Consider the following 26994-nt stretch of genomic DNA (forward strand, 5'->3'; position numbering starts at 1 on the left):
TGTAGGTTCTGTGATTTGTTTGTTCAATTACTTGTTGATGGACATAAAAGACTTAACCGATGAGAGATCTGATAACTGAAGAAACTCTGCCAAACCATCTCAGGTCATGTAACCTATTTTTTATTGTTTTATTTTTCCCCTAGTTTGTGAATGTAATTACTTAATGGTCTTTAAACCTATGAAAAGCAAAATAAAACTTAGTACATAGTGAGCACTCAGTGCTGAAAAAAGCTACATGCAATAAAGAGTCCTTCAAAATAGAAAGAGCTGGGGGATGGCTCAGGGAGTAAAGAATTCTCTGTGCAGGTAAGACAACCTGAGTTTGAGTCCCCACACCTAACGTAAAGCTGGGTGAGATCCAGTGCATCTGTTACCCCAGTGCTCAGGTGGTAAGATGGGAGGTGGAGACAGGAATCCTGGAAGTTCAACAGCCAGATTGATAGCTTGGCATATGGAAATGCAAACAATAAAGAGTGTATCTTAAACAAGGTGGGATTCGAGAACCAACATCTAAGATTGTCCTCTGACCTACACAGACAAACATACACACACATCATATACATACTAAAACCAAAAGAAAGTTAGAGATTTTCTGAGTAAAAGTAAAAAGCAGCAGCACTTCTTGAGCTCAGGCGGCAGCAAACAAACCCAATCCCATTCTGTTTTGTTTTGTTTTGTTTTGTTTTTTTTCCAAGTCCAAAACTCAGAACAACCTTTGCCCAGCAGGGAACACACCCTGCATAAGCTTTGCTTCCTAACAAGCAACAGCCAGGGCTGAAATGGAGCTGCTGGGAATCACTACCCTTGTTCTTGTGGTTTCTGTGATTTGCCTCAGCTTCCTTTCAGTGTGGGCAAAAACACACACTGGGGGAAGACTTCCCCCTGGCCCAACTCCACTTCCCATTATTGGGAATATACTGCAGTTAAACCTGAAGGATGTCCCTGCATCTCTTTCCAAGGTAAGGGACTTCCATCCTAGGGTGTTTGCTTGTGGGTTACGTGCTCACCTCTGAGCCCTGCTCTCTCATGATGCCCTTTCTCAGTTCTGCTTACCACATATTCTCTTTGGGGTGTTCTATTAGGGGCTACAGAAATGCAAATAATCTTCATCCGTTAGGCTGGGTCACTTTAGAGGAGGCAGTGAGAGGCCTTGGCCTGAAGATACTGGTTGGCTTCTGAATAAGATTCTGGGATCAGAACATATATTAAATGAAATGCTGACCCCATTAACATATAACACCAAAGGCAAGCTCAGCAAATGTGAAAGTGTATATTATTGATTTATACTAAATTATCTGTGGGAAGCTTTCTAAGGAGGACCCATTCCCTCCCTAACAGTGTCCTGTAACACAGCTTGTCTGCCCTGACCACAGTTGGAGAAATAATATCTCCCCAAATTCACTGTGCTAAAATACATCCCTCAAGACGGAGAAACTGTGTAAGGATTTCTCTGATGATATGTTTTTGCACTAAATATTTATTAGATGAACAGATTAGTCCATGTTTTATGACTTGGAATATTAATGCATAACAGTAGAAAAGTCCCTACCCTTGACAAGCATATTCTAATAAGAGTGACTCAGACAGAATGAAAACAAGTCGTGTCTTTCAAGTCAGCTACAGAAAACAGCAATGCAGAGATGGAAAGAAGCAAGCATTTTAATAGACTTTTTGTTTTGTTTTGTTTTGTTTTGTTTTTTGAGACAGGGTTTCTCTGTGGTTTTGGAGCCTGTCCTGGAACTCTGTATGTAGACCAAACTAGCCTCGAGCTCACAGAGATTCACCTGTCTCTGCCTCCGAGTGCTGGGAGTAAAGGCATGTGCCACCAACGCCCAGCTTAGACTTTACTTTTCAGACTATACTTTATGACATTTAGTTTGTGTATGTGTGTGCATATATGTGTTTGCATCATTGAGAGCACATGCCATGACACACATGTGGAAGTTAGAATACAACTCGAAGGCTTTGACCCTCCCCCTCCATCAGGTAGACCCCAGGGATTGAACTCACATTATCACATTTGGCATGCACCTTCACTTGCTGGACCATCTCATTGGCCCAACCTTACTTCTTGAGCACAGTGAGTTTTAAAGTGCAACTGAGCTGGGCGGTGGTGGCACACGCCTTTAATCCCAAGCACTCAGGAGGCAGAGGCAGGTGGATCTCTGTAAGTTCGAAGCCAGCCTGGTCTACAAAACTACACAGAAACTGTCTTGAAAAATAAACAAACAAACAAACAAAAAAGTGCAACTGAGCTCCAGACACAAAGAATGCCCCTTCTCCTACACACAGTGTCACCTCTTTGCATCCCACACCAAGTGGAACTTTTTTTATAACTGAGGAATTGTGTTGATTCATCATTATAATCCAGAATGCCAAGTTTATGTTTGAGTTCTCCCTTTATGCATCCTCTGGACTTGGGCAAATGTATAATGGGGTATATTTGCCCTTAAAATGCCAGAATAGTCTTGCTGTCCCAGAAATCCCCTATGCTGCCTTGACAACCACAGCTCTTCTGCTGTCTCCATAGTTTCCCATTTCCTAAAATGTCATATAGATGAGTCATATCCATGCAACCTTTCCCAGTTGGTTTCTTCTGCTTAATAATAAGCACCTAAGATTTTGAAAGGAAGAAAATACAGCCTAACTCTCTAATGACCACTAAAAGTTAAAAATTTAGAAAAAGTCCATCAGCATGTATTTAAAAATCACCCTAGCTGCATGCAAAGCTCAGGAAAAAAAACCACATGAAATAATGTGGTCACAATGACTGGTTTTTGGAAATTATTAACCTAGTTTCTGAAGAATGTTGTTATCCACAACAACAGTCTGGGAACTGTATGGGTCATCCTGTCCACAAAGAAAATTAATAACTAAAAGACGGGACTCATAGCAAAAAGGGAAAGACAGAGAAAACAAGAGCTTCTGCCAATAAGATATAGATAACTCCCTGACTGGAAAGTACATTCTTCCAGCCGTTCAAGGACAAGGCCACTGAGCTCACTGGTTCTTGAGAAAGAAAACCCCCCTAACCTTGTCTTTTCATGGCTTAACAGATCATTTCTGTTCGAATTACCTTTGACAACTACAGATAAAATGGCTATAAGCATCCACATGTAGGTTTTTGTGTCCTAAGTTATTGGTTCCTTTGAAATACCAGGGGACAGACAGTTGCTGGATCATGTGCTTAGTTTTGTAAGAAATTGCCAAGTAAGATGACAGATAAATCCATAAAGTTAACCTGAGAAAAGAGCATTCTGTGCAAAAGGACCAAGATCCAGTACTCTGTAGCAAAAGTAGAGTCAAGGAGTATCATGGAGGTGAGTGCAGATAAAATAAGCAAAGAAAATAGGCAGAAGTTGGCCGTAGTGCTATGGAAATTCAGAGGGGCGATCTCTTGATACACTCAGGGCTTCTCTGAGATCATTGCTTCTATTCCAAGAGACAGGACTTCAGCATTTTTTACATGAAGTGACATAATAGGACTTGGGTTTTAACCACATGGCTCTGCAAACTGTAGTTAGGGTAGATTGTAACGATCCTAAGAAAGAGGCAGTCTATCTATGCAATAATCTGGGGGCGATGATGTGCCTTGGACTAGTGTTAACAACAGGTCAGGAAAGGTGGCTGTACCTGGAAGTCAGGGTCAAAAGGATCTGTTACAGGTTTGATAAGAGGTACAAGATAAAGAAACACGAATGGTTGCTAAGTTGCAGCTCAGCAGATTGCTACAGAATCAGATGGGAGAGACTATGGAAGCAGGGGTTTTTGATATTAGGGAGGTAGAGCGTAGAAAAAGCTCAGTCAGACATATCTTTCATTTCAAAGACCTACTAATTATTGGGGTCAGTATGTGAGCAGGTAAGTTAACACAGGAAATTGAAATTCAGGGGCTGAGCCCAAATTCAGAATGTACTTAAAGCCATGAAACTGGATGAATTCATCCTAGGATAGGTAGACTGAGGCATAATCTCAAGACACCCCAGCCAGATAGTAAGAAGTCTCGGGGGGATCTAAGCAGGAGGGACCAATGAAGTAAGAGGAGCCCCCAAAGTGTGGTGGCGTCCTGGAACCCAAGGGAAGGATACATGAAATGAAGTATTTTAATCATGTCAGACACCAATTGCTACTAAAATAACATTAGCAAAGCAGAACTTCTAAGGAAGCCAAAAGTTCTCAGCACAGTGGTGTCATTAGTAACGGGCTTATGTTGGGTTACAGGAAAGACTGGAGGAGAGATGGTAAAGAGAACAGAGTTGACAGCTTCCCAGGCTTTGCTCTGACGAGCTGTGCTTTGCCCTGTAGCTTGAGGAAATCAGAACCCAGTGCACAAGCTGGGAAATTGCCCACCTCCAGCAGGGGAGTTATGTGTAGAAACAGGGAAGTCTGCACCTGGGCACAGGTTCTGGTGAGTAGCTTCTGCAGTGGATGCAGTGGGAACTGGAAGACACAAAGGAAAGTCATCGACTCAGAGGAAGAGGAAGTCATCATCGGGAGAGGAAGGGCTGGCAGGCCATATCCCAAAATACAGCAGTACAGCTTCATCTTCCAGGACAGAAAAGGATGGTTTAGGATGATAGAATTCTCCAGTGTTGGAGGGGAGGCTGGGAGATGACTGCAGGAATAAAGGAGAAAGGGAAAAGAGAAGACCCAGGGACTAGAAGAAAGCAGTGGACAAGTGGTAACTTCTTTGAGCCTTTTAGAAATAAGAATCCCAAACCAAAATCAAAACAAAACAAAAAAATGGGAATCCTCATAAACAGATGGACTGTAGGGCCCGAGCTGTAGCACGACCCTCAAAACTGTTTCTAGGTGTAATTTTATTTCTCACTAATTTGTTTGGCACTTGAGCATTCATGTAATTTCAACTGGCTGCTTTGGATTCTACTGTGGGGACATAAAATGGGTTTGAAAATCACCCTAAATTGCAGGCGACCTTAGTGCACTGCTCTCCTTTTGGAACACTGCTACCATCAATATCTGGTATAAACAGTCCTTTGTTTATACCGAACAATAAACTTTTCCCTAAGTCCCTCCCCTGGATGCTTCCTCTGCCTCTTTAGACTTTGGGGCGTAGTTTGGTGTTATTCAATTTTTTGAGACAACAGGGTATCATGTAGCTACTTTAGGCTGTCCTCAGACTCACTATATAGCCAAGGATGACCTTGAACTCCAATCCTCCTGTCTCTACCTACCAAGTGCTGAGCTTATAGGCAGGTACATGCCACTACCCCAGCTTCATCTCTAGTGTAATATAATATAATGGGTTATATAAGCAACCCCCCCCCTTTTTTTTTCTTTTTGAAACAGCGTTTCTCTGTGTAACAGTCCTGGCTGTCCTGGAACTTGCTTTGTAGACCAGGCTGGCCTCACACTCACACAGATCCACCTGCCTCTGCCTCTTGAGTATTGGGATTACAGGCATGTGCTACCACCTCCTGGCTTAATATGCCATTTTTAGTTAGGCAAGTATATAATGTGCTTTGAACACACCCCCTCCCGTGGCTCACTACCCTCCCCTTTCTTTCCCTCCCCACTCCCACGAATCCCCCTGTAACTCCTCCAGATACAGTTTCGTGTGTCTGTATAAATATAGAACCCACCAATGAGTGAACACATGCTCAAGTTTTAAACAAATTATTGAAACACAAGTTTACATATAAATATCTGTTTGTTGTGGCCGAGGGGATGCTTAGTAGATAAAGCTTTTTCTAAGCAAACCTGAGGACCAGAGTTCACACCCTCAGAACCCACTTAAGGCTGAGTCTGTAACCCCAGTGTTCCTAATGAGATGGGGGGTGGGGGCAGGAGCCCCTGTGCCCCCCCCCGCCCAAGCTTGTGGTGTGGCTAGTCTGGCAGACACAGTACAGACACAAATAACAAGGGACTCTTGTCTCAAACAAGGTATTAGACTGTCCTCTGACCTCCACATATATGTCATGGAATGGTCAATTCCCCCACATAGAAGCACACAAACATCACATATATATGTGTATATACATATACATATACATATATATATTATTAATAAATTTGTTTGGGGAATGGGATGTAGCTCAGGGCCCCAGATGTGGTTGCCAGCATCCCCTGAGACTGGCTTAATTAACTATTACGATTACCTCCAGTTGCTTTGGTTTTCCTGCTGTGATATGGCTCCATTTTTCTTTATGACTGAATAAAATTGTATTGGTGTGTATACTACAGCTTTAGTTTAATATAAATGGTATCTCCTTCTAGATCGTTACCCACTCCTTTTTTTTTTTTTTTTATGTTCTTCTTTGGCATCCAATACCATACTTCTTATCACTGTCCTAGAACTGTACACCATTTGGATTACAGATGTCATTTGTTTGGTTGTTTCTTTTGTAAACTTTTTACCATGTACATTTGTTGTACATGATATACTATGTTATATAAGAACACGTGGTGATATATCATTTATGATTTAATAAAGATTGCCTGAAGGATCAGAATGCAAAGCCAGCCACAGTAGTTCTCTATGGAAGATAGACGGTGGTGGTGCACACCTTTAATCCCAGCACTCAGGAGACAGAGGGAGCCAGATCTCTGTGAGTTCAAAGCCACACTGAGCTACACAAAACTGATTCAGTCTAAAAGAGAAACAGCTCACACAGCGGAGTTCTCAGCACTTGGGATCACACACCTTTAATCCCAGGATCTGAGATGTATAAAAGGAAGAAGCAAAGGGTCTCATGGGAGAATTTGTCCCCAGCCACACTGAGGACAAGACAGCCCTTTCAGTCTGAGGTAACGGCTAGTGACTGGCTGCTTTGCTTTTCTGATCTTCAGCTGGAAGTTTGAACCCCAATATCAGTCTCTGGGTTTTTATTTCTCATGTTACAAGGACATTTTCATTCATGGATAGAATGTGTATCGAATATATCCTACCCCAACTTTGACTATTTCCTCCCTCTCACTCCCGTTAGGTTTAAACCCTCCAGGGGCTCCTTGGTTGTGCAGTGTCTGATGCAGGGTAAAGTTGCATGTGCAAATGAAGGAATAAAAGGACTGGTTAGTTAAGATTACTTTTCTCAAGTGAGACTCGGGGAGCAAAGGCCAAGCCCTGTGCAAAACTCCTATTACAAATGTCCAATAGAAAGATTTCACAATATCATTTACACAAGAATTTCTGTCTCCCTCCAGCTGGCTGAAAAGTATGGGCCTGTTTACACTTTGTACTTTGGATCCTGGCCTACTGTGGTCCTGCACGGATATGATGTGGTGAAGGAGGCTCTACTCAATCAAGGTGATGAATTCCTTGGGAGAGGACCTCTTCCCATTGTTGAAGATAGCCTGAAAGGATATGGTATGTTTCAACCCAAAATGCAGGCTAACTTCCCCCTGATGCCTGGATATTTAGGGCAAAGAGATCTGATTACTAACTTAGTCCATGTCTGTTTTGCACTTAGCAACTAACCACAAGCTTATTACGATGCTGCAGTAGGATTCCAGTGCAAATATCCCAGAGCTACCAAAGATTTCACAGGTGATAGACATAGTTCCCAACAAGACCGACCTCACTACAAATGACAGACGGACACTTAGAGGTTCCAGGTCACTCACATTTATCAACTGACTAAAACTTAGGGAGTCTGCTTCAGATTCAGTCATTTTCATAATAACCCACAGAGCTCAATAAGGTGCTAGGCTTAGAATTACAATTTCATTGCACACTGAGCAGAGATGTAGGACAGACCTTGGAGGATTCCAAACACACAGGTTTTAAAGAATGAAGCACATCCAAGGGAACTCACCTTAGCCTTGGTAACCAGAGTATAGCCTAACATATATCATTAAATGAACATGATTGATGGAGGGGTGGAGGGGTGAATGTGTGTGTGTGTGTGTGTGTGTGTGTGTGTGAGAGAGAGAGAGAGAGACAGAGAGTGAGAGAGTGTGTGTGAGTGTGTGTGAGAGAGAGAGTGAGAGAGTGTGTGTGTGAGAGAGTGTGTGTGTGTGTGAGAGTGTGTGTGTGAGAGAGAGAGTGTGTGTGAGAGAGTGTGTGTGTGTGAGAGAGAGAGTGTGTGTGTGTGAGAGAGAAAGTGTGTGTGTGAGAGAGAGAGTGTGTGTGAGAGAGAGTGTGTGTGAGAGAGAGTGTGTGTGTGTGAGAGAGAGAGAGTGTGTGTGTGTGAGTGAGAGAGTGTTTGTGTGTGAGAGAGAGTGTGTGTGTGTGAGAGAGAGTGTGTGTGAGAGAGAGAGTGTGTGTGTGTGAGAGAGAGAAAGTGTGTGTGTGAGAGAGAGTGTGTGTGTGTGAGAGAGAGTGTGTGTGAGAGAGAGTGTGTGTGTGTGTGAGAGAGAGAAAGTGTGTGTGTGAGAGAGAGTGTGTGTGTGTGTGTGAGAGAGTGTGTGTGTGTGAGACAGAGAGTGTGTGTGTGTGAGAGAGAGAAAGTGTGTGTGTGTGAGAGTGTGTGTGAGAGAGAGAGTGTGTGAGAGAGATTGAGTGTGTGTGTGAGAGATTGAGTGTGTGTGTGAGAGAGAGTGTGTGTGTGTGTGAGACAGAGAGTGTGTGTGTGTGAGAGAGAGAGTGTGTGTGTCTGTGCGTGTGTGCGTGCATGTAGAGACCACAGGTCTTGCTCTTCACTTTATTTTTTGAGACAGCATCTTTCACTGAACTTGGAGCTTGCTGACTGACCAATAAGCCCTAAGAATGACTCCTCCTGTCTCTTTCTCCTTTCACCCCTATGCTGGAATTGTAGGCATGCCCACTACACCCAGCTTCTTATGTACTGGGGAATCTAAGCTCATATTCTCAGTTCTCATGCGTGTGGGGTAAGCATCTTAGCAACTGAGCCATCCAGTTCATGAATCTTTGGTCACATGGCTTAACTCTTATCCCCGGAGCTCCCTAAATTACCTTGAGGTTGGAAGTTCAGGATAATATCAAGTGACTCAACCTTTTCAACTGAGTTGGCATGTCTTCTGGCATAGCTAGCCCTCATCTTGGAATTATTCAGGGCTCATTATGAATCAGTTCAGTAGTATAAGCTTGGGCATAATCTAGAAAATATACAGTGAATTTTTAAAAAGGCTCCTTATACCCAGGACACCCATGGGGTTTAGGAACTTAGAAAAAGAAAAGGCGATAGAGATCTTAACATCATTTTACTGTGTAGTTTCTGCAGCTCCTTGGAGATGAGCTCAAGTGAGATGAAGTCACTTGAAACTTGTGTGAATAGGATTGAGCTAAATCCATGCAAAAAGCTTTTGTAACAGGAATTGCTACTCAAAGGTCTAGGGTTGGAGAGAGGCAATACTTGGAGTGCAGCTTCATGGGGACGCAGGTGGCACAGTGGCAGGAACACCAAACAGTGACTACATGTGGCAACTTTTGGAAGGTGAAGGGGAAAGGAGGAGGAGGGGAGGGGCCTGTGAGTAACCATGGTCCTCCCCAGTCATCTTCCCATTCTCATTTGGGTACAGATTCACAGAGAATTCATTTAATTACTGTATCCAAGACTTAGACATGTGTTACACATTCCTTTCTATGTGTCAAATGTTACACAATAAAAGAAAAGCCAAGAGTCTCTTTGAAGCCATTTGTAATTATAAACTTTGAATCCCAGATGAATAGAAATAATTCTTTCCAAAGTATGTTATGAATCCCTAACTACATATAACACGCTATGCTAATTGTACAAGGGGGTGATTGGGGGCCGTTCTCACTCAAGATCAAAGTACATTTGCCCAACTGCAGCAGCTGCCAAGCCTCCCTTTGGACGAAACAAGTTAATCAACAGCATTGGCTGTTGTGTCGTTCTCTGTGAATATTTTAATTTCTTGAAACTATAATTACATCATTTCTTCCTTCTCTTTCCTCCCTCCAAAGTCTTCCATGTACTTTTCCTTGCTCTCTTTCAAATTCATGACATCTTTTCTCATTAATTGTTGTTAAATATATTTCTGTGGTATGTCCGTGTGTTTGCCTAAATACATGGATACAACATGCTGAACCTGAATAGTGTTTCTCGTTTGTATATATTTTCAGAGCTGCCATTTGGTAATGGATAACCAATCAGTGTGCTCTTTCTTGGGGAAGACTGTTTACCTATTTCAGGATTCCTTGGCTGCCTGTGGTTCTTTACCTAGGTTTGAGGCCTCTTGGTCTTTCATGTTACCATGTTTATTGGGATGGTCCTTGTTCAGGTCATGTTTATCAGCCATCTTGGTGAAACTTTGTAGTGTAGCTTCTGATGTTCCTAGGACATACAATCTCACAGAAAAAAAAAATCCTTTTCTACCCCCTCTTCCAAAATGATCCCTCAGCTTTAGGGACACAATTGTGTTGTAGGTATGTTTCAGTTGGGACTGAGCTCTGCAGCTCTGTGTTTTAAATGGTTATTTAAATGGTAATTTCTCTATCTGGCACAAAAAAAAAAGCTTCCTTGATGAGAGATGAGGACTATACTCTCCTACAGATATAAGGACAAACGTTTAGATTGTTGTTAGGGATTATGCTGACTCAGTGAAATTCGAGTTGTGGGTTCTCCAGCACCCATGATTTCTTTAACCCTGAATAGTTGGCTAGGTTTCAGGTCCCAGGCATGCACTGCCTTTTGTTGAATAGTCTTGTATCCAATTAGAGAGCTGTTGATTGCCACTGAGGCATGTGTGCCCCTACGCATCCATAGTGTTATCGTTCCATGCTTGACATTACTGTTGTTCATAGGCAACACAGATGGGTAAGACTAGTTGATTGGTTCACTCCCGCGGAAGTTTGCATGGTGCTTTCTGGAACCATGAAAACCAGTCCTCAGGGAAGAAGCTTCCAGATCAGTTCCAGCTCAGGGTTTTCTCTGTTTGTTTCCGACTGGGTGTGGAAGCTACTGGGCTAGATTGAGCTGAGATGAGGGAAAGTGGCTGGCCTAAAATGCAGTTTTTGCAGCTTTGAGGAAGCCAGTTTATGTAAGGAGTACGGGTTTTTCCGCCTGCCACTGCTGGTCTTGTCCTGCAGCCGCGCCAGCCCCAAATAACACACAGAGACTCTGTATTTGATACAATGCTGTTGGCCAGATGCTAGTTTCTTATCGGCTAGCTCTGTCTTAATTATTAACCCATTTCTATGTATTTCCACATGGTCTTACCGAGAGCAGAGGAATGGCGGTTCTGTTCTCTCCAGGCTCTCCATCCTGACCCCTCCTTACTACTTCCTCTTTCCTCCTTGTCTCCTAGTCCCTCCTATCTTCCTTTCCTATTGGCCAACAGTGCTTTATTATTAACCAGTATGAGAAACATATACGGAATGACATCTCCCATCAAGTTTAGAAACTTCCCTTTCTGCCTCTCGCCTGCATGCAGTGGGGAGGAAACAATGAACTCCTTCCCCTCCACCTTGTGTGGGGGAAGACACAGGATGGATAAACAAACTGCCATCAATGCTTCCTATTTCCTCTGTCTCAGTTCCCTAGTGCTGGCCGAACAAAGCACGGCATTAGGGTGCCTTAAAACAAAAGACCCTTGTCCCACAGTACAGGTTGGGAGTATGAAATCAGGGTACTGGCAAGCTGGTTCCTTTTGTGAGCTGTGCAAGATAATCTGTTTCGCCCCTGCCCTCCAGCTCCTGGTGGTTTTCTGGCACTCTTCGACACACCCTGGTTTATGGTTACATCACCTTAACCTTTGTATTCACGGTCATATGCTATCATATGCGCGTGCACACGCACATGTGCAAATGTCCCTGATTTATAAGGGAAGTCACATTGAGTTAGGGACTATCCCATGACTTCATTTCAACTTGATTACCCATGTAAAGACCCTTGCAAGTCAGGCCATGTTCACAGATACTGAAGGTTAGCCTAGCAAAGTATTTTGGGGGAGAGGAACAATTCAGTGAATAATATTTTGCTAAATGGAATATCTGTTAAAATGCTAACTAGCTTTCTGAAGTATTTGAACAACTGTAATACTGTTGAGATTGCTTCAATGTGTGTGCAACTAATCAATTTGTTGAAATATTTCCTGGCATTTATCCACTCAGTATTTCGCCTACATCTTTGATCTTTAAACACTTATGTCATTGCTAGTGGCAACCATTCAAACCCTTAGTTTATTCATTTGATCCCTGGAGTTAGGTGGTATTGTTTATTCATTAAAATGTAAAGCTAAGGGCCAGCAGGATCAGTCATGGGGGAAAAGCACACTCAAGTCTCGCAACCTGTGTTTGATCATGGAGCCTGTGGTGGGAGGAGAGAACAGACTCCGGAAGTTACCCTCTCACCAAATGCAGAGCAGAGCAGAGCACACATGTGCTTGCACTCACACACACCCATCACACACATATAAGCACAATAATGATAAACATAAATTCACAATTTAAAATGAATGGCAGTCTTCCTGGAGGTTTAAAGGTTTTACAAATAGATCATATTCTGGTAATTTCTTTAAGGTGTAGCCTAGGCTGGCCTCAAATCCGTGCTCCTCCTACCTCCCTCCCCCTTCAGCAAATCCTACTGGTGTGCGCCACCAGCATATTCTGGTCATTAAGTAAAAAAATCCTGGCTGTCCTGGATCTCTTTGTAGACCAGGCTGTCCTCAAACTCACTGACATCCTCCTGCCTCTGCCTCCCGAGTGCTGGGGTTAAGGGCGTGCGCCACCACCGCCTGGCAGTTTTTCAGAATCAAATGTGTATGTGTGCTCTGCCTGCATGTATGTCTGTTAACCACTTGTGCTAAATATGGGTTTTTTCCTTAGATATGTTGTATTTCTAGTCTTTTTAGGGTGATAGTCAAAGCATAGATTTTTTTTTTTATCATAGTTTACTTTCAGTCTGGGGATAGGGTAATAGAAGATTTCTGATCTGAGTGTTGTCATAGCTTTGGCCTTTATTAGACAGTACCCTGAACCCAAGTGTCCTTCCCATGAATCATTATTACAACCGGCCCCTAGGACGCGCGCTGGCCCTCTGCCTCTGCCGTATTCCCTGTCATATACTCTCAGCCGTTAGCATCCAACCCTTTGTCATCTGTTCTCAGAAGACAGACAGCGCTAGAGAAACTCGCACAATGATGAGACCGGGTTCCCTGGGTAGCAATGCGTTCAAACCAGCTGGAAAATCAAATTACACAAATTAGGCAAAGAACAAACGCATAAGCGAAATGGTGAGGGTGAGAAAAAACGAGGATGCCAAACAACACGTTTAGTGAGTCCAGAGGCCGAGCGGCGGAACGGCCAGGCCTTCATGTCAGGGTTACTCAAAATGTGATTTAGAGCAGATTAGAATCTCGGTAGATTAGAGAAGTGAGGGGAGAAACTACTCTACTCTGGAGATTGCTAGGGTGTAGATACAGTTTCTCCTCGAGGGTTCATGAGTTTAACTTGGCTCCCAGATTGGCCATGTGGGACTTTCAATAGAGCATGGAAGGAGACCCCATGGCAACTGAGAGTGTGGGGCCCAGTCTGTCTTCAGCCTCCTGTTTGAAGAAGTGATTTCTCCTTCTGTGGTAATATGAAAGAAAATGATCCCCAAAGAGAGGAGGCTGTTAGGAGGTGAGGTCTTGTTGGATGAAGTGTGTCTCGGTGAAGGCCAGGTTTGAGGTCTCATATATGCTAAAGATACTACTGCCCAGTGTCTCAGACCACTCCCTTTTGCCTGAAAGGTATAGGACTCTGAGCTACTTCTCCAGCACCGGGTCTGCCTGCCACCATGTACCTCCATGTTGATAACGCACTGAACTCTGAACTGTAAGCCCTCAGTGAAACGTTGTCCTTTATAAAAGTTGCCTTCGTCATGGCGCCTCCCCTTGGCAATAGAGTCCCTCACTAACACACCCTTTAACATCCCTTCCACTGTGATTCCTTCTTGTCAAGGCCATCCCAGAGCTGAGCTGACGTTGGCACCATGCACTTGAACCTCCAGGAGTATAAGCTAAATAAACGCCATTTTCCTATCAAACAACCTCTTCTTAGGGCCGTGTTCTCCCCTGCACACCACACTCTCATCTCTCTCCTCAGAGTCTCCACCCTGGCTTGTAATAGAGAATGATTTTATATTCTTGTACTTCCCGCTGGGATTATAGGTATGTACCACCGTGTCCAGTTTTATACAATGCAGAGACCCAAGCTTTATGCATTCAAGGTCAGCAGTCTAGAAGCTGTGTGTGGTGGTGTGTAGATGAGTTTCTGTTCTGCCTGATGCCGCAGCCGATTAGCCGCTAATAAACACACCAAGGTGCATGCGGGACCAGGTGGGACAGAAACCTCCATCCTCGGTGGTGTGAATGAGAATGGCCAATAGGTAATATCTTTGAATGCTTGGTCCCCATCTGATAGAACTGTCTGGGAAGGGTTAGGAGGTGTGGCCTTACTGGAGGAGGTGTGTCACTGGGTGTGGGCTTTGAGGTTTCAAAAACTATTCCTGGTTAGCTCCCCCCTTGCTTCTTGCTTGTTACCTTCCTTTTGCTCCAGCGCCTGCCCGCTGCCATGCTCCCTGCCGTGGCGAGCATGGACTCGCCCTCTGGAACTCTAAGGAGCTCTAAGCCCCTAATAAATGGTTTCTTTTGTAATTTGGCCTTGGTCGTGGTGTCTTCGCACAATAGGAAAGTAACTAAGACACTGACCTACACCCCTAGGTCCCCCTCTAGTGTCTCTTTATAGTAACGCTAAACAAACGAATCATAACTAATAGAAAGTTGTACATTTTCTAAAGACATTGTAACTGAAGTATAATAGAGTAGCATGATCTGGCAAGAAGGGAAAGATTGGGAGTTGGAATCAGCAGGGCTTCAGAAAGGCAGATATGTGTGGCAAAGGGCAGAGAGGACATGAGGATGGCCCTGAGGTCTGGGTTGGACAGCCATAAAAACTGATGTTGCATTGAAAGAAGTGGGAAATCAGGATACATGCCTGGCTTCACACAGAGGAAGAAGCTGGAAAAGTACTGCATTTGGACCACGCTGCACCCCAGCTCCTTGTTTCTTCTTGTTTATTTTTCCAAAAGATTTGTTTGTTGTTGTGTGTGTATATGTATGTCTGCGTGAGCTTTTGTGTATCACCACCATGCCTGCAGGAGCCGAAAAGAGGGCACCAAATCTCCCGGAACTAGAGTTACAGGGGATTGTGAGCCATCAGATGTAACTGAACCCCAGGTCCTCTGAAAGAGCAGCAAGCACTCTTAACCACTGAGCCATCTCTCAGCCTGGTTCCTTCAACAAGGCTAACATTTGCAGACTAAATTCTGAAGACAGAAGCGTAGTTCCTACATTGATCTATTTCAAACGTATTTATCTCTAACAAAGAAAAGCACACACAGAGCATGCAAAACAGAACTCCACACGTTCACATGATGGTTCTACTTGTTTTTAACTGTTGGGCTTGTTCTTCATTCACCAACAACCCTGTTTGTTCATTCCTGCCTCCTTCTGAGCATCGGTGAGTTGTTGGTTTCCTATGGCAGACATCTATGTTGATCTGCACTCCACGTGGCTTGGTCTTCCGGCCCCGAGTCCAGATAAGGAGCACAACACGGTCAGGGTAGACAAGAGAAGACCTGTGGGGAAGATGGCCTCTGTGACAAGTTCTCTTCTGTTTCTTTTCCCAGGTCTCATTTTCACTAATGGGGAGAGATGGAAGGTCCTACGACGCTTCTCTCTCATGACGCTCAGGAACTTTGGGATGGGGAAGAGAAGCCTGGAAGAGAGGGTGCAGGAGGAAGCCCAGTGCCTTGTGGAGGAGTTGCAACAAATGGGAGGTGAAATCTGCAGCCTGTCCCTGTCCTGGCTTCTCCTGGAGGAGTCCCTTGGCCCATGGCCTGCCCTGTCTGTGAAGACATCAGCCTAAGTAGGAATACCCTCTCCAAAGCTGTTAGCGCTCAGCAATGCTTTCGGCTTTATCCAACTTCTAACCCTGGCCCTTTACTAGATATTCTTTTGGACAAATTACTAAGCTTTCCTAAAAGGAATTTTCATTATTGGGAAAAAGTCAGGTTACAAATAAAAGACCAATAGAAAGATTTAATGATGCAGTAAAGCCCATTTGCATAATGTTCAATAGATTAGAGACGTTCCATAATATTACTCATTTCTATTATTATACATATAATAACAAAATGTGTTATCATTAGTATAATACCAAGAGAGCATATAGTATCTCATGCTATAATGAAAATAATGGGATATACTATAGGCATATGTATGCTAATATATATACCTGTAATTAGTATGACTAGAAGATGCTTGCATCCTAATAAAGGAAGTTTATAAGAGTAAACCATATGCATAAATCTGAAAAGAGAGGCCAGTCCTTGAAATCCTAACTCGGGATGATGAGGATACCCATTGTCAAGGCCTTGGGACCATAGCTCAGTGGGAGAGGGCTTGCCTGGCACAGGCAAGGATCTGAATTCAATCCTGAGTACCACAAGCAATAAATCTCAGTGTTGAAATTCTGTCCCCACAGCTCAGCCCTTTGATCCCACCTTCATCCTGGCCTGTGCTCCCTGCAACGTGATCTGCTCCATCCTCTTCAACGAGCGTTTCCACTACAAGAACAAGACACTCCTCAACCTCATGGACCTTTTAAATAAAAATTTTCACCAAGTCAACTCTATATGGTGCCAGGTAAGACCTAGCTTCTATCCGTGTTTGTCACCGTCCTTGAGTCAAAGGTCTGGGTCTCACTGGGTGAAGTGCCCTTCCGTCTGTGATGCTGAATTTAGCCCAGCATTCAGGGAAGTTTGCCCTTGCCTGCTCTAACTCAGAAAACTTGGAAATTGTGGAGTACAGCTCAGTCGTGCAGCACTTGTCTAACGTTGGTGAAGTCCAGCCCTGCAAACTAAAGAGAGAAAGAAGGGAGGGGCAGCGGGAATCAGGGAAGGCCATTCCCAGGCATTTCCATAGAACGCCACTCTGCACGCTTCTCCTCCCTGACAGGGTTGAGCAGAGGTAGGCGAGCCACAGGGGGAGAGGACACTCTTCTTTGCATGCCACGCCCCCCTTTTGGTTCGGTCCACACTCCTCCCTCACAGGTGAACCGTTGGCAGCTTTTGTGTTTGCTCACTTCCATTTTTTAGATGTACAATCTCTGGCCAACAATTATGAAGTATATACCTGGGAAGCATAAAGAAGTCCCCCAAAGAATCGATGATATTAAAAACTTCATTCTGGAAAAAATAAAGGAGCATCAGGGATCCCTGGATCCTGCTAACCCTCGGGACTACATTGACTGTTTCCTCAGCAAGATTGAGGAGGTACGGGGCCTGGGCTGGGGGAGCCCTTTCCTGTCTGCATTGTAGCCTGCCTGAAGATGTAGGAAAGCATGGTCGCGTATGGAGTAATTGTCGCAATCCTGGTACTTTACGGCTTTCTGGATAAAGTATTTGAAACAAATACGCTAAAAATGAACCATAGGTAAGAGATGCCTGCATACTTAGTACCAGCTATTGCGTAGCAGCATCAGTTCTTGGAATGCCTCTGAGCAGGAAACACAGCACGACAGGAGAAGAGTGTGGTTCTATAATCATTCCGAGAGCTCCAAACCTGAAAATGCGTTTTGAGTTTCTGAGTTCTGAAAGTTAGCCCTGCCCGTGTAAAAGTCCCCCAGAGGTAGAGATGAGAGGAAAACGCCACTCAGCTTTATTGTAAGTAAATGGCAGTAATTTTACCTTTGGGAGGACAGTCTCCCTAGAAAAGATGTCTGAGAGAAGATTGTCCCTGAATTAGTTGAGGCATTACACTTATTCCAGTTACCAAGAAGGTCTGTTGCAATAGCCCAGTCATTCTGGTGAATGTTAGGGGAACAACGTGTTTCTCTGGGAAAAAGAAAACTATCAAAGCGTGGTGGCACTCAGGAGACAAAGGCAGGTAAATCTCTGTGAGTTTGAGGCCAGCCTAGTTTACATAGCAAACAAGTTACATAGATCTGGGTAGAAAAAGGAGAGCTGGCCAGTCACGCACTAGTGAACATCCTACACTGGACTTCAACAGAGTTTATCAGCTCTTCTCTTTCCTTAAATACAGCGTGAGAACTTAGCAAGTGTTTGTGCATGAGGCATTGTTCTGAGCACTTCCCGCCGTTCACCTTCCCATCTCTGTTAGGGCTTTACGACACACCTGTGTCTTGCCTAACCTGAGATCCGAGCCCAGGATGTTCAACTTCATGACTGATTGCTCAATTCACAACAAACAGTACAGCATACAAACGGAATCTGCTTAAGAGTGGACTCTTGGGTGGGGGGGGATTTTGAGAAACCATCGCCTCCTCTTTAGCTCACAGAGCCCATAATTCTATCACCCGCAGGAGAAGCATAACCCGAAATCTGAATTTGATCTGGAGAACTTGACAACCTGTGGGTCCAACTTGTTTACAGCAGGCATCGAGACAACCAGTGTCACCCTGCGATTCGGGATTCTGCTCCTGGTGAAGTACCCAGAGGTGCAAGGTACAGTGTTGGGAAGAGGACGGGGCTGCCACACTTCCGGGGAAGAGCTGGGGTTTGGAGGAAACGAATTATGTCCCATGGGGCTAATAAGAGGGAGATTCAGTACTAAAAAAAAACTTTCATTTAAGTTCAAAATAGCACTTATGAATCTCAAACCTCATATGTTAAAAAGAGACAAAAAAAAAAAAGAGCCACAATGAGCAAAAGATGTAATGGGTTCCAGGCTGAAATCACACTTAGACCCGCTAACACCTGGCTGTGTGACCTCGCTTGAGTTCTTTCATCTCACAGGCTTCTATTTTCCACCTTTGATGTGCACCAAACTCCCCAAGGAGCGTTCTAAACTCCGATGCAATTTTTGTATTTCTTTTCATTAGTAGATGCTAATTACTTATAATGAGGGTTTCATGATAATTCTGCATGCGTGTATATAATGTATTTAGACCCTATTCATTTCTCCCACTTCCCCCTCTGCTGATCCCCCTTCCTGTTCTCAGATAGTCCCCTAGTTCCCCTATTTTCATGTTTGGTTTGGGCTTTTGATTGTGTGTGTGCGTGTGTGTGTGTGTGTGCGCGTGTGTGTATGTGCGCATGTGTGCGTGTGTGCGTGTATGCGTGTGTGTGTGTGCATGCGTGTGTGTGCGCATGCGTGCGTGTATGCGTGTGTGTGCGTGTGTGTGTGTGTGTGTGTGTGTGTGTGTGTACCAATGAGTTTACTTAGGGCTGCTTACAGGAGATGGAGGAGGGGGTTACCAACAGGAGAGTGAGCAGCCAGCCTATCAGTAGCTGCAACATTGAAGGAACTTCTCCCTTCTACAGCAACCACCAACTGCTTATAGATCATCATGGGTTTCAAAGTAATTTTAAAGTGAAATTCAACAATTAGTGTAGGGAGGATGGATTACCTCGTGCCTTTTCTCAGAGTACAAACTGTAAGAAATCAGTATTTACTGCTCAAAATACAGTTGCCAATCCCCCAGGAGATATGGGAAAGTCAGAGAAGCTGATGAAGGTGCTGTCAGCAGAATAAGGAGCCAACATCTTCCCTCTATGATTGATTTGCTGGGGATCACTGATCAGTTGGGAAACTCTAGGTCTTTTCCTAACCACAATGCACATCGCTGCCCAGCCTTTGCTTCCAACAGCCAAGTCTTTGGGATTTGCAGCAACACACCTTTGACTCCCACAAAGCCTCCACTAGGCCACTTCCTATCACTCTGTGCAGGCATTTCCGGGTCTCCTAGGAATATAGGCCTGAGTAACCCTTACAATGTCTCTGCAGTCAAAATTCATGAAGAAATTGATCGTGTGATCGGACGTCACCAGCCCCCCAGCATGAAGGACAAAGTGAAGCTGCCCTACACCAATGCCGTGTTGTATGAGATTCAAAGATACATCACTCTCCTTCCCTCTAGTCTGCCGCATGCTGTGGTCAAGGACACAAAATTCAGAGACTATGTCATCCCCAAGGTTAGATGTATTTGGGAAAGATGACTGGCACCTGCTGGTGTTGGGGGGTTCGATCTCAGTTCTGTGGCTGGGAGAACCAGCCACCAAAAGAACACAGAGCATCACAGACACACTGTCACCTATGGGCCTTGTCTCTGAGTACTTTAGACTGTGGGAGGCTGACCTGAAGCTTCCCAAGCCCCTTTCTGCTTTCCTACCACATGTGTTAAATGAACAGAAAATAGACCCAATGTGACCCAAACACTGCCAAGCCCAAAGCAGCCTCCAGTCTGAAAGAGATGAGTACCAAAGTCTGCTGAAGTGTGAGTCTACATAATACTGCACAGCTGGCATGAGACTATGGGCATAAACTGCAGTAATCTAAAACCAGGATACACAACATAAGAAAAACCAAGGGACTCAGTGGGTGACAGCACTTACTGGGCAAGGTCAAGGTCCTGAGTTCAGATCCTGACACCCATGTAAAAAGCCAGGCATGCAGATTGTAACCCAGCACTATGTTGGCAGAGAGAAGATGATCATTGGGCTTGCCTGCCTGCCTGCCTCCCTCCCTCCCCCTCTCCCTCCCTCCTTTTTTTTGTTGTTGTCAAGTGCTGGGATTAAAGACTTGTGCTGCCACTATCCCTTTCCTTCCTTTTTAATAGCACAAGTTCTCCACACACTGCCCAAGCTGGCCTCCATCTTCCAGTCCTTCTAATTTCATTGCTGGTGTGCTGAGATTACAGGTGTTCACCAGCAAACCAGCTAGAAAAGTTTTCATTAGTGAGAAAAAGTATGAGGAAAATACTCAAGCATAAGCAGGAAGAGTGCAGGATTCTAAAGATTTAAAGATATTTCCAGTAGAAAAGGGTTTTTTTGATTATTATTATTATTACTATTATTATTACTATTATTGGTCTTTCAAGACAGTTTCTCTGTATGCCCTAGCTGTGCTGGAACTTGCTTTGTAGAACCGAACACCATGTCAGGTGGGAAAATTTTTAAATTAAATTTATTTGTTTATTTTATATCCTGACTACAGTTCCCCCTCCTTTCTCTCTTCCTATTCCCTGTCCTCACCTCACATGAAGGGTTTTTTTAAAGTTTAGACTGCTAAGTTATACAATTTTTTGAATAAATTAGACTTATTCCATATTAGACTAGGAAAGCAAGTTATCCCCAAATAAAATTACATGTTTACATTGCATATATAAAATGTATTTATAATACATTATAAAAATGATCATATATACTTTTTGGAACCAAACTGACATATTCCACACACCTCCCAGGACTCGGGAGGCCTAAGCAGGCAGATCTCTGAGTTTGAGCCCAGCCTGGTGTACAGAGCAAGTTCCAGGACAGCCAGGGCTACACAGAGAAAGCCTATTTGAAAAAACAAAATAAGGATAAGTGCTACAAAATAATAAAACCCAAATCCATAATTCTTTTAATTTATTGCACTATTTTTGTGTGTGGTAATTATGAATGGCTAATGCATACATAAAAATATACCCACAGAATGGAATAGATTGAAAATAAAAATTATAAAGACTCGTGTTGTAAATTATCATAGTATATTGACAGGATGTTTAAGAAAACTTCTTTTGAGCCAAGGTGTAGCCTTGGCTGGCCTGAAACTCCCTGGTAGACCAGGGTAGACCAGGCTGGCCTCACTTGGCAGAGCTCTGCCTAAGGGGTGGGATTCTTGGTGGTAGTGGTAACCAGGGTAACCTCTGCAGAAGGCTGTGTAAAACAGCTACAGGCATTTAAAGCACCTGAGCATCCCCACTGCTAAGAACTTAGCTTTTGTGTAGATTTTCCCCAAAATAAGGATTTCTTTTTTATATTTATTTAAAAGCCAGATGTCAAGGCACCCACTTGAAATCTCAGTATTTGGCAAATGGAGGCAGGAGCATCAGTAGTTCAAGGGCAGTCTCAGCTATGTGGTGAGTCTGAGACTCTGGCTCCAAGAACTAACTGAAAACAGTGCATTTTATACTTGTGGATTAGGAAATTTCCATTTAAAAGATGCTCATTAAAATGGACAGTTAAAAATTCTGCTTTTTCTCATGCAAGCTACGGGACACCTTAAGACCTGTACGGAAACAGTGGTCCTTTCTCCTTCCTTAAGGTGTCTTCCAGAGGACAAGCACAATCTGGAGACAGTGATTATGTCAAGGTAGTAGCTGGTGACAAGTCAGTACAGGAAAGGAGGGAGGGGGCACTGGGATGGCTCAGCAGGTAAAGGTTGGCTTGCTGCCAAGTGATGACCTGAGTTCAATCCTGGAACCCACAGGGTGGAGGGAGAGAGCTCTGGCCTCCACATGCACGAATGTACAAGGAAACACAAGGTAACAGTAGAAAGAGCAAGCTTTGGGCTAAGTCAGGGTGCTCTGTGATCAGTGGAGCTCGATTTGGGATTCAGCTGTGCTGCTTGCCAGAGATACAGCCTCCAGCAAGCATACTCAGTTTGCGCAAGAGTTAAAAGAGATTTATAAGCATCTCAGCCCAGGGTTGGGCAGATGGGAGGCTCCCAGTGTAAAGACTGGTCACCATCAGCATCTTGGCTCCTAGCTGGAGCTTCTTGAATATTTATTTCCCACTCACACCCCCTTTCTACCAGGAAAACTCTGATCTTTGTACACAGATATACAAAATAGGTACACACATTAAACATTTCCCAGTGATATATCATAAGGACAATTACTTGAAAACATTTTTGCTGTACATATACTTTTATAATATATGAAAGACAACTAGTCTTGCATACTAATGAGATGGCTGTGCTTGTTTATTTTAGATGAAGACTGAATGTGGGTTGAATATTAGAAACTGTAGGAAGGACACCATCTCTGGTGATTTTTCAGAGTTAACTGATATCTTGATTTTATAATTGTCAGTGTGGAGAATGCCACTTCACAGAAATGGACAGAAAAAAAAAAAAAAAAAAAAAAAAAACTTCAGGGTGCTTGGTGCCACTCCAGAAGTTACTGAAAATTCCTGCCCTAATCCCAAACCAAAACTGCTGTAAATTTCTTTTTTCTTTCTTTCTAATAAGATGGGTTTTCTCTGTGTAATAGCCCTACATTCAACTTCTTAATGGCACTCAAGTCGATGGCTTAAATAGCAATTTTCAAAACCAAACATCCTTTCTAACACAACACAGTTTAAAGATACATTACATTTAGACTTGCAGGCTGAAGGACAGAAGGGGAAGCTTGAAAAGTCTGTTTTCCGTAAGTAAACCGTGGCTTCTGTAAGAACAGAAAAACCTTGTGTGTATGGGGAAAACGTTGGGATCCATCGCATACAATAGTCTTGGATATTAGCTGAGGTGTTTAGGGTCATGTTCTCTGCTGTTGAGTGGTGTGACAGCGTGCTCAGTACAGGACACACACTACGTTCAGAACACGGAGGCAGCGAAGGTGCAGGGTGGGACACATGTAAGCTTTGCCTGAAATGCCTCAGATTCTTTACATGTTTGATTTTGACTACGCCTTTGGCCCTTGTGTATTCCGAAGCCTTTTACTGTTGCCAGATCATGCACCGTCCCCACTCTCTTAGTGTGCTTTATACTGCTGGGACCAAAAGCGTTTGGAAAGGAAAGGGCTTCTTTATGCTTAGCTTACATATCCCAGGTCTCAGTCCTTTGAGGGAGGCTAAGGCAGGAGCTGAAGCTGTGAAGGGGTGTCGCTTCCTGGCTTGCTCCTCCTGGCTTTTCCGGTTTGCTTTCTTACCCCGCAGGACCACCCTCGCGGTTGCTGGGAATTGAACTCAGGACCTCCCTTAACCATTGAGCCATCTCTCCAGCCCTAGATAGATGCACTGTTAGTAGGAGTGTTTGACCTCCGTGTGAGCTAGCTCGTGGTAAAGCATCACCGTGTTCTCCATCCTTGATTCCAGGGCACCGCCGTTCTCCCGCTACTGTCTTCCGTCTTGTTGGACCATAAAGAGTTTCCCAACCCAGAGACCTTTGACCCGGGACACTTTCTGGATAAAAATGGATGCTTCAAGAAAACAGACTACTTTGTTCCTTTCTCCCTTGGTAAATACACACATTTCAGGCAATTTTTAGCTTCGCTAAATTATGTCATAAGTGACCCACTGATCAAACTGTCATAATTCCCCAAATCTAGAAGGACATTTACCTCTCTATGACAGTCACATGAGGTAAGTCTTCCAGGAACTATTTTGTGGGCTGGCAAGGCAACTTTTTAAAGAAAACAAACATTACTCAAATTCAGATGTCACCTGTTGTTGCCTGGTGATAAAGTAACTCACTGTTGCAAATTTTACCTATTGATTTCCTTTTGCAATATTAACTTTTCCAAAGCACAGATACAGATATCTTCATTTTCTAACTGTTAATTATTTTTAATCTTCTGGTTCTCAGAGCCAGAGTCCATCAAAGAACCTTAGTCGCCTCCATCTTCTTTCTTCAAAATTTGGACTACAGTTATATGTACTGTTAGATCATAAAAACGATTCGGCATTGCTGGCGTGTCTTCTTTCTACTGTCAATCTGTGCATTTGTTTGATTAGCATTTAAAAAAAAACAGACAGTTTAAGGAGCCTGGATTGTAGTGGTAAACCAGTTGTCTACAGTATGTAAGGTCTGAGGTTTGATTTCTAGGCCTGCAAAAAAGCTAAACAGATCAGTAAGTTAAAAATGCACTGTTTCTAATTACAATGATAATAAGTGTTCAACATAAAAATTCAGGAAACCAGGTTAAGAGAGGGAAATAAAAACGACCTGCAATTTTCCATCACAGAGGTAATCACTTGCTGCCTTACCACAGGCCCTTCGAACAGAGTCATGGTATAAGCATATGTAGGCTTTTTCATACTAAACTTGGTTTATTCGGCACAAACTGTAATAATATGCTTTTACATGCTATTGCTGGAGTTTCTTTCCCCTTAGATCCCTGTGCCTCTTCAGCCCCAAATAAGCACACAGACACTATATTAATTATAAACTGTTGGCCTATGGCTAGGGCTTCTTATTGGCTAACTCTGTCATAACTATTAACCCATTTCTATTAATCTAAGTATTTTCAAGTGGTCTTATTTTACCAGAGAACACCTGGCACATCCTGTCTTCCCAGTCTCTACATGGCAGGATCTCTCTCTCTGCCTACCTTTCCCGGAATTCTCCTCGTCTCCTAGTCCCTCCTATCTTCCTGCCTCTGCTGGCTATTGGCCAAACAGTGTTTTAGTCATCAATCAATAAGAGAAACATATATACAGAAGGACATCCCTTATCAATATACTACACTGTGATACAAGATACTAAATAATCTTCCATGAAAATGCTTTCCAGTTGCATAGTATAATATATCCATAAGAATTTGCTTAACCAATCCTTTGTAGAGCCAGGTCTAGGTGTCATTCAGTCACATTATATCATAAATAATGGCTTAAGTGCTGGCCTCAAAACCTTGCTGACTCCTACAGATAACCCCTTGCAAGTATTACTGCATTGAAGATGAGTAAGTGGTGTTTTATTTGTTTTGGTTTTTCGTGACACGATTCTTTTCTGTGTAGCCTTGGAGCCTATCTTGGTATTTGCTCTGTAGACCCAGCTGGGAGTGTTTCTTTAGAGTGTTTTTCAAAATTTTTATTTTTTAAAATTTTATGTGTGTGTATGTATATGTGCATGTAACGGCCTGAGGAGGTTGCAAGAGAGCATCAGATTCCCTGCAACTGCTTAGAGCTGTTTGTGAGCGGCCATGTGGGCGCTGGAAACCTGGGTCCTCTACAAGAGCAGCCAGTGATCTTAACCACTGAGCCATCTCCCTCCAGCCCCTACAGTACTTTGATAAGTGCTAATTTACTGTCCTCCAGAGTATCCTGATTGGCGTTTTCAGTGGCTTTCAGGTCTTATTTGAACATGACCGGAGCTGATGCTGTGGTTTTTCCTTCCAGGGAAGCGGTCCTGTGTAGGCGAGAGTTTAGCCCTTATGGAGCTGTTCCTTTTCTTCACGACCATTCTGCAAAAGTTTTCCCTCAAGTCTCCAGTGGAGCCCAGGGACCTAGATATCAAACCAACAGCTACTGGGATCATCAACATGCCACCACCTTATAAGCTGTGTCTCGTTCCTAGATAAGAGTTTATCCTTCCAATCATATGAACGCAAGTCATTGGTTCCTTTTACTTACTCGGTCTAGGCCAGAAACACTATTCATTAAGGCAATGTGGGCATTTTGTTTCAATCTACAAATTCCTTGACATTCAGGTCTGGGTCCTGAAAGCTCCCAGGACACAATGTGTCTGTGTTCCTCACCTCATTATAAAGCAGGCCCCAGCAGAACTGACACCAGGTCCCTGAAGGCCTTCATTAAACAATGTCAGCAAGTAGCGGAGCTCCCTCTAGAATAGCTTTGGAAATAAACTGATTGTCACTTTTACATAGGGAGATTAATGCAATGGCCCACATACATCTTCCCACTCTCACTTAACAGCATTTATATGGTTATGTCACATTCACAGAATAAATTTTCACCCTAACAGTAGAGTTTCTTTGTATATTTGACTTTATCTCAAGTCTCAAAGAAAAATCTGTGTCCTTGACCTGTATATAAGCCATTAGAAGGATGAGGGAGAGAGGTAACATAGCCCTGACAAACCTCTCCCTGCTCCCCCCCCATCTGTTTGCAGCCCTTGGTTTGCATGTGGCCCAAAGGGCACCCTTGGGAAGTTAAACCACATCTAGTGTTAGGACTCAGACATTTATGACTGGGCCCTCTTGACAGCCACAGGCCTGGAACTGGGGGCAAACAGCAAGAGGGCAAGTTGCAAAAAGACTGCACCTTGCCAAGAGAACAAAGGCTACACAGGAAAGATCAGCAATAGCAGCTGCCCTAGAAATGGCTGCAGCAAGTTCAATGGACAGCAGCTGCCATCGATTGGGTCAAAAGCCAACAGCCAGGCCTGACTGATCTGGGGACACCGGAGATGAGAGAGAGTGAAGACAAGGCTGTGGCAAGTTCATAAAAAGACAAGCCACAGACTGGGGAAAATATTCTCTGTGGGTCTCATGAAGGATGGCTACCCTGAATACTCTTGAAACTCAATTTGAAATCGAAACAGTTAAAATCAGGGCATAAGAGCTGAACAGACACCTCACCCCCCAAAGACACACAGCTGGCA

At 43.7% G+C, this 26994-nt stretch overlaps 1 protein-coding gene across 1 annotated transcript; it reads left to right on the plus strand.

Annotated features, from left to right (window-relative positions):
- The first annotated feature begins 746 nt into the window (after nucleotides 1–746).
- Nucleotides 747–26359, plus strand: LOC127233429 (cytochrome P450 2C23). The gene is made up of 9 exons (XM_051199910.1): nucleotides 747–959; nucleotides 7165–7327; nucleotides 15555–15704; nucleotides 16412–16572; nucleotides 17025–17201; nucleotides 18251–18392; nucleotides 19675–19862; nucleotides 23748–23889; nucleotides 25770–26359. The coding sequence occupies exons 1-9, from the start codon at nucleotides 780–782 to the stop codon at nucleotides 25949–25951; spliced, it is 1485 nt and encodes a 494-aa protein (XP_051055867.1). The 5' UTR covers nucleotides 747–779; the 3' UTR covers nucleotides 25952–26359.
- The last annotated feature ends 635 nt before the right edge of the window (nucleotides 26360–26994 follow it).

The sequence above is a fragment of the Phodopus roborovskii genome, unplaced genomic scaffold (assembly GCF_943737965.1).
Source record: "Phodopus roborovskii unplaced genomic scaffold, PHOROB, whole genome shotgun sequence".
In the NCBI taxonomy this organism is placed as follows: Eukaryota; Metazoa; Chordata; class Mammalia; order Rodentia; family Cricetidae; genus Phodopus; species Phodopus roborovskii.